Source organism: Fragaria vesca, unplaced genomic scaffold (assembly GCF_000184155.1).
Source record: "Fragaria vesca subsp. vesca unplaced genomic scaffold, FraVesHawaii_1.0 scf0513181, whole genome shotgun sequence".
Lineage (NCBI taxonomy): Eukaryota > Viridiplantae > Streptophyta > Magnoliopsida > Rosales > Rosaceae > Fragaria > Fragaria vesca.
This window is the reverse complement of record NW_004443451.1, coordinates 9151-16751: the sequence shown is the minus strand read 5'-3', so window position 1 is coordinate 16751 and position 7601 is coordinate 9151. Positions and strand designations below refer to the sequence as shown.

At 40.6% G+C, this 7601-nt stretch overlaps 1 protein-coding gene and 1 pseudogene across 1 annotated transcript in view; one reads left to right on the top strand and one right to left on the bottom strand.

Annotated features, from left to right (window-relative positions):
- Positions 1-1493, top strand: part of LOC101308252 — a 2995-nt pseudogene extending 1502 nt beyond the window's left edge.
- A 338-nt stretch (positions 1494-1831) lies between these two features.
- LOC101305912 (disease resistance protein At4g27190-like) overlaps positions 1832-7601 on the bottom strand; it is a 9008-nt gene continuing 3238 nt past the window's right edge. Inside the window, exons 2-5 of the mRNA XM_004310233.1 lie at positions 6478-7299; positions 3542-6385; positions 3105-3139; positions 1832-2858 (exon numbers count right to left, since the gene is read on the bottom strand). Coding sequence (XP_004310281.1) covers positions 3133-3139; positions 3542-6385; positions 6478-6959 — 3333 coding nt within the window. The 5' untranslated portion in view covers positions 6960-7299 and the 3' untranslated portion in view covers positions 1832-2858; positions 3105-3132. The remainder of the gene's footprint in view (positions 2859-3104; positions 3140-3541; positions 6386-6477; positions 7300-7601) is intronic.

Below are 7601 nucleotides of genomic sequence, written 5' to 3'. Positions count from 1 at the left end.
GAATTTTCTTTAGGGTGAGTGGGTTCATGTTGTTGTTGATGATTGGATTCCATGCGAATCACCGGGTAAACCAGCATTTGCTACTAGCAGAAAAGGTAACGAGTTGTGGATCTCTTTACTGGAGAAGGCTTATGCCAAATTGCATGGCTCCTATGAAGCTTTAGAAGGTGGACTTGTCCAAGATGCTCTTGTAGACCTCACTGGAGGTGCGGGGGAAGAGATTGACATGAGGAGTGCTCAGGCCCAAATTGATCTTGTGAGTGGTCGATTATGGTCTCAGTTGTTGCGCTTCAAACAAGAGGGATTTCATCTGGGTGCTGGAAGTCCATCTGGTTCAGATGTACATATTTCCTCCAGTGGCATTGTCCAAGGTCATGCTTACTCATTATTGCAGGTGAGTTGGAATGTCCACCTGACATTTGCTTTTGATATGCAACTAAATGAATTTTGATCAAGGTAGTCACACTAGCTAATCTTTTCAACTCAGGTGAGAGAGGTGGATGGTCACAAGCTTATTCAGATTCGGAATCCATGGGCCAATGAAGTTGAGTGGAATGGCCCTTGGTCTGACTCATCGCCTGAATGGACTGATAGGATGAAGCACAAGCTGAAGCATATTCCACAGGTTTGTTTATTGTAATGTGTTTATCCACATCATATTAGTCTTACCTTCTAGTTTCCTTTCCCCCACCCATCATCACCTGAGCTAATCCCAGAGGGTCTATCTCAGAGTTACCGTTGATGGCCTATCTATTACCATTCAGTCTGATCTCATTGATGTCACTTCTGTTTTCTTTTTCTTCCTTTTCTTTTCTTAAAACCCGAGGCCGCCGAGCTGCTTACAATATATACCTACATGAATCAGTCGGTGGGACAAATTATGTTAATTCACGAGAAATATTGTGTGAAATGGTTTTGGATCCAGATCCAAAAGGTTACACCCTGGCGAAGAAGCTCCATTTGTTCTCTCTGTTTTTACAAAAGCATCAATAACCTTGGAAGCCTTGCCCTGATGGCTCTTCAGTTATTTTTTTTCTCCTTTGGTCTGAGAGCGCATATGCAGGGATTTGAATGCTTGGGCTGGACGTGGACTATGTTTCCCTGCTGGCAGGTTATGGGCCACAAATCAGAAATGATGACAAGGTAATCTTCCATTGCTTACTTCTTCCTTTTTTTCCCTGAGAAGAAACAACCAAGTGTCATTCATATTCTTCACTATCATGTTTGTCTTACCAAAATGACATACTTGATGCGCTTCTCATTTCAATATGTACTTCCAATGCATTAGTTACTAAAATAACTTTGCTTGCAGAAGAAATGTGTGTTGAAATTATTGAGTGTCTTGAACCACTAATTTATTAGGCCTCGTTCATGTACAGGCCAGGCATACACTATGTAAGCGAGTCTCTCACGACTTCAAATGCAAAGATGGGCTAGGTAACAGGTGATACCCTACGGCAGAACTCAGCTCTACAGCTCAGTCCCATCCAAGTGTCAAGAGTTCTCAGTGAGAAGAATCAGTAAGATTGAATGCGATGATGTGATGTGAACTGGTGCTTGTGAAACTAAAAACTAAAGTCTCCCTTGACTTGGCCGCCAAGTATATCTATCCTTCACTTCTGCAGTATCAACCAGGGAAGAGGGCTTTCTGTGGGTTTTGTAAGTTTATGTGTACATACAACTAACTGTTTTGTAGGGATGGATATAGGATAGAGTTGATCTTGTAAATGAGGGGGAAATAGGAGGAAAGGAATAGGAATGTTTAGTTCAAGGGAAATATAAGTTAGCAAATTTAGCTAGAAACCTCTGTTGTTCAAGCCGATGCAGTTTTGAATTTGAGGGTGTCATATTAGAGCCATTAATTGTACAAATATTTGACATTTTCAATGCAAGCTGTATTGTTTCATACAGTTCTTTATATAATAGTTACTAGAAGACACATGCGGAATAATCTTTGCAATTTGCGGTGCTCCCTGCTGATTCATTGAATGTTTTCTCCTCTCATTTTCAGTGAGTTGATGATTATGTTGGAATCATATTATAGAACTATCATCCCATTTGAAACCCTGTTACTGATTTAGTTTTCCTTAAGAGGAAGGTGTGTATTGAACTTATGAAAAAGAGGAAGCATTTCAGCAGCATCACTCACGATTCAGGTGCCACAAATTCACAATTGAAAACAAGCAACAGTGGGTAATTACGAATTCAGGTCTAGCCTTCTCTTCATCTTGTTGATACACACAGCGATCGTCACGGAGAACATGTCTTGTACCTTCAATGAACCACACTCCCCAGAATCGTACAGTGAACCCAATCCCAGCAGGAACATAAAACCAGGGAGTTGACGAAAGGAGCCCTGCGGTTTCATGCTCGTTGTTGTTGTCCACGTCTAGATCATCAATTCCCTCATTGTTTCCTTCTTTTTCTTATCGTATTCTGTTGCATACTGAGTAGTACTGCTAGTATCATCCATGCATGCAACCCAACTGAACATACTTCTCTCTTGTCCTTCTCTCTGGCTCTTTCTTCCCCCTCTTCCTTAAACTGGACTTCCGGTGGCTGTTGCCGCTGGCAAGGCATCAACTGCGATGCGGCTGGTTGCGTCACCCGTATCTCATTGCCCTCCGATGGCCTCACACTCAAACAAGGTATTACATTTGCTTCATCAAAACTAGCACTTGAAAATCTCACCCACTTGAATCTCTCCCAAAATTCCCTACATCAAAGTGTTGCTTCCTTCTTGTCCTTGACTCATCTTGAGGTCCTAGATTTCAGCTCTAACCTTCTTTCTGGGGAGCTTCCAGTACTTTCTCTCTCATCTAGTATCCGACTGCTGGATTTGTCCAACAATCAATTTACTGTCCAAGAAATGATTGATAACGACGAATTATAACAAGAAAAACATGAATATAGAAGCGAAAAAGAAAATTGAAGTTAAAATTTGCTTGTTGCACTGAATCACTAATACACAGAAGATTGGGAAAACAAATGAATTATGAGAACTCCATTATCTTAGAAAAAGGTAACATTTTTAGTTTCTATGGCATCACAAGAAATCTACCATTCAATGAAAAGAAAATAATTCAGTTGATCACACAGCATACCTGGACAAAGAAATAGAGTTGAACTTGGTTACTTCCTGCAATGGAAGTCAGAAGCTAAGACTCTTCGCAATATGAAACCAGATGTTCTGTTGCATCAAAATAAGGAAAAAAACAAAAGAAAAGAAGAATTACTATTAAAATTATAGATTTAAACAGAAAAGTAACATTCTAGGAGTGTCAATAATGTTGTTTGTAACTTGCATTACTATCGTAAAGAAAACGAAACAATCATCAACTTTAAGTATTCTGCATAATTTTAACTTTTTTGTTGTTGAACAAAGAAAAATAAGAATGAAAATAAAAATACTATTTTAATTATGCTTCGTATTCTGTCCTGTTGTGGGAGCACAGATTTTAATTGATCAAATCAGTTTTTGCCCAATTGCTGCCCTACAAAATACAGAAGAAAAGAACAAACTAAGTAAATACGTCAATACCTGTCACGTAGAGTTTTGTATAGTTGTGGATCATCGAGTTGGACTGGGTCAGAAGTGGAGGCTGAAAATGAAAATTGGTTCCTGCATTTGAAGGCTTCGAAGAGATCGGAAGAGGTTGAAAACAAAAGCTTGGGGCAATCCACCACCATCAAGCGTACCAATGAAGGACACTCAATATCAACGACAGCAATTGCACCATACAAATTAGGAAGATTCTTCAAAACCAAGTTCTTCAGTTTTGGTAGAACCGTCTTCTCCTTGTTCACTGCTTCCATTACTCTTTCCAACAAAGGGCAATCCTCTACAAGAAGGTCTTCCAATTGAACAAGACACTCAGCTACATCAGATGCGAACAGACTTTGCAGCAGCTCGCAACGGTAAATCGTCAAAATCTTAAGACTCTGGAACATTGCACGTGGAGCGGGACCATTACATATGTTTCTTAGTTCTTCTAGCCACAACAAATGCATCTCTCTCAGTTTTGATTGTTCTGGCTCGAACCCTTCGCATCTGAACACATATTCCAATTTGAGCATAGAGTTTAAATCTAGTTTCTTCAGATTTGGTAGTCTCTGTACAAATTCTGATACACTCCTCAAAATCCAACCACAATACACATGAAACACCTTGAGATTTGAGAGAGACCCAGGTGGTAACTCACCAACACACAACTCCTCCAGGTCGAACACTAATTTCAGATGCAACTCTTCCAAATTCTCAAACACTGGTCCTATTTCAACTCGTCTTGTTGTGTTCATCAACTCTTTCAACTCGTCTTGTGGCCCAGCAACTGTGAGATGCTTGAGTTTATGTAACCTCCCACGGTCATATTCCATAACAATGTCACTCATCCCTTTGCAGCGGTTGTACTCTAGCTTTTCTGTTTTCTCTGTCACCGCTTTGATAAACCAATCAGCCAAGGTATTGATGGTTGCTCCATTAAGAAGCAAGGATCTTGAATTACGATCTCCTTGTTTGTATGCAACGGGCCAGAATGTAGTGTCGCTGCATCTGCCGAAGACACTTATACAAAAGTAATCCCAATCTGGTGCGGCCTCAACATTTTTAGGGATAAAACCTTCATCGGATAAGCCAACCTGCAATATTTTCAAATTTGATAAACCAGCTATCTCATCAAACCTAATAATATTGGTTCTTTCTCTTGGTCCCTCAGCTACACACGACCCATCCTCCTCAAATACATAGTACACCATGTACAATTCTTCTAATTCTTGCAACTTTGATATCACTTTAGATGGAATTGTAACCATTCTTCCTCTCAATATGAATTGTCCCCAAGAGCGATTGACGTCCAAAATCCGTAGATTGGTCAAATGTTCTATTTCTCTGAACAATTGCCCCCTGGGACAACCTCTCATACTAAGAATTTCAAGCTTGTTAAGTTTCCCCACAACGGAAATGTCAATTAATTTGCTGCAATCATCTAAATACAAAGCTTGGAGGTTGGTGAGGAGACTAAATGATTGGGGTAATACGGAAATACTAGTGTTGCTAAGATCCAAGACCCTTAACTCTTTCAGATTCTGGATCAACTTTTCGGGGATCTCACTTAGTCCAAAATTCCTGTTTAGTAATAAAATCTGGAGATTTGGACATACCAACTCTTCTTCGGGTAGCTTGCGAATTTTGTTCCTCATTAGTGAAATAGCAGTGCAGCCTTCATGTAATCCGCGTGGCCGCCAACCCTTTAAACCACAGCCAGCTTTCACAAAAAACCGATGCCCATCTTCAGATTGTGCAATATTCAGGGCTGTATCCCGGATGACATCATGCATCTTAACACATCCTTCTTCCTCACTATCCAAAAGCAAGCTAGAACCTTTCAGGTACTTGACCACTGTAACTAATTTTCCTCTGGCTTCTTCCATTGTTTGGGCATCTCGAAATAATCTTTTTCCGATCGCGTACCGGAACAAGTCTTCTATTTCGATGTTACGGTCTTCTGGGAACAGGCAACAGAGCAAGAAGCATGACTTGTGGTCTTCATTTTTCAAGTAATCATAGCTTAATCGTATACATCTGAATGCATTTTCCTCATCTTCCTGGTAATTGGGATTGACATATTGCGACTGCTTTAGTCGTTCAGCTGCCTTCTCCCATTCCTCCTGGTCCTCATCTCTGAGTGCCCTTGCAACAGCTATCAATGCAATCGGTAGACCCTTACACTCTCCAGCTACCTTCCTTGCCACTTCCTCAAACGAGGTGGACTCAAAAGAAATTGTTCCTGCATTTCTCTGAAACAAGTTCCATGAATCTTTTTTCGAGAGAAGCTTGAGGGCGATCTTTTCATGGCACTTCATGTCATTACAGACATTCAATCTCCTCGTGGTGAGCAGCACTTTGGACTTACACTTTTGAAGCTCATTGTAGGGGGGAATCCCTATCTTTGACAACTCTGTTCTCTCCCAGACATCGTCCACAATTATCAGGAGTTTTTCTTTTCTCATGATCTCCTTATGCAACTTAGCTGCTCTTCCAGCTTCTGTCTTCTCTTTTAATTCGAAGCCCAGCAGATCTGCCAATGTGTCTTGAATTTTTATCAACTCAGGGTTTTGGGATACGACAGCCATAATCCAATGGTTAAAAGTACCGTTTTTGCAGGCTTGTTCAGCTACATATTTCACCATGCTTGTCTTTCCAACGCCGCCCATGCCGTAGACACCAACGGCAGTGATCTTGTCATCTCTTAGCCCCTCCATAACCTTGCGCATGGCTTCTTTTGTTGCTCCAAATGCTCGGAAATCATCTGTGAATTCAATTGCATCAGGTGGTACTTTACTGCGGAGAGATTCCACAATGTTGTCAACAAGTTCACTGTGAGTCCTACAAGGAAGAATTAAAGAGTTACAAGGATTAAAAGTTAAGTGTTAGGTAAAATATATATATAGAATTGGAATTGAAGGCACAATGCTTACTTGAAATCATTTGTATTCCACCCTGAGATATTGGCCACTTTTTCTAGAGCAGCTCTCCATTGCTCCACCTTCTCTGATTCATGTCGCCCAGAGGTATCGTGCTTAGAGAAAGCTTCTTCGAAACTCCTCTTCTGATATCGGACATCGGTAGGATCAACATGATAAAAAAGTGGCAAAATTCTGTTGTCTTCCATGGATAGACAAATCTCTAGAAGTTCCTCCAAACACCAAGCAGAAGAAGCGTAATTTTGCGAGAAAATTACGATTGCAAACCTTGACTCTTTAATTGCCTGTATGAGTGTGGGAGAAATAACATCCCCTACTTGAAGTCCATGCTCATCCATGAACGTTTTAATGCCACTTCTACGAAGTCGATTGCAGATCTCGTTTGCAATCCCTTTGCGAGTGTCAGGACCCCTGAAACTCAAAAAGACATCATACTTCCAGCTGCGAGTTGACGATGATGAAGAGGAGGAGGCCATTGAAAACCAGCAACTGATTTCCAGACAGAAGAAATGAAGGGAGGAGACGAAGAAGACTGACTGTGAGACTATGACTACGCAATACAAGTCTACATTGACTAAGCAAAGAAACCCAATAAATCTCCCTAAATCTTTTACAGCTTTAACTGATTGGATATGAGGAACAAGGCCCGGGGTGAAAGGGTGAAATTCTGGTTCTTACTATTGAGGTGAAACTGTTCCACACACCGGTTAATCAGCGTGCTTTAACTTTACCGTCCATAATTGGATGCTGAGGACCCATGCAAATTTACAGCAGCTTTTCCTACTCAATTCACTGGAAATGTATCATTGATATTCACTGGAAACAACAAGAGAGCCAATAATGTCAACTATTGCAGGTCATTGACTCATTGGAACCCACCAAAGGCAAAAGCTTGAGAAAGTTGTTAGCGACCATGACATAGATAACTAACAACTTGGCCATAGAAGTCATTTTAAATGAGTTAGTTGTCTGAACAAGGTGATCCTAATCTTCGGTTTCACATGGTACGGTGAAAATGTCATGATACAGAAATGTCAAGTATTTAAAACCTATTGCTTGAGAAAACATCAAACCCAGATGTTATAATATCTCAACTTGCCGCCGGCCAATAAGATAAT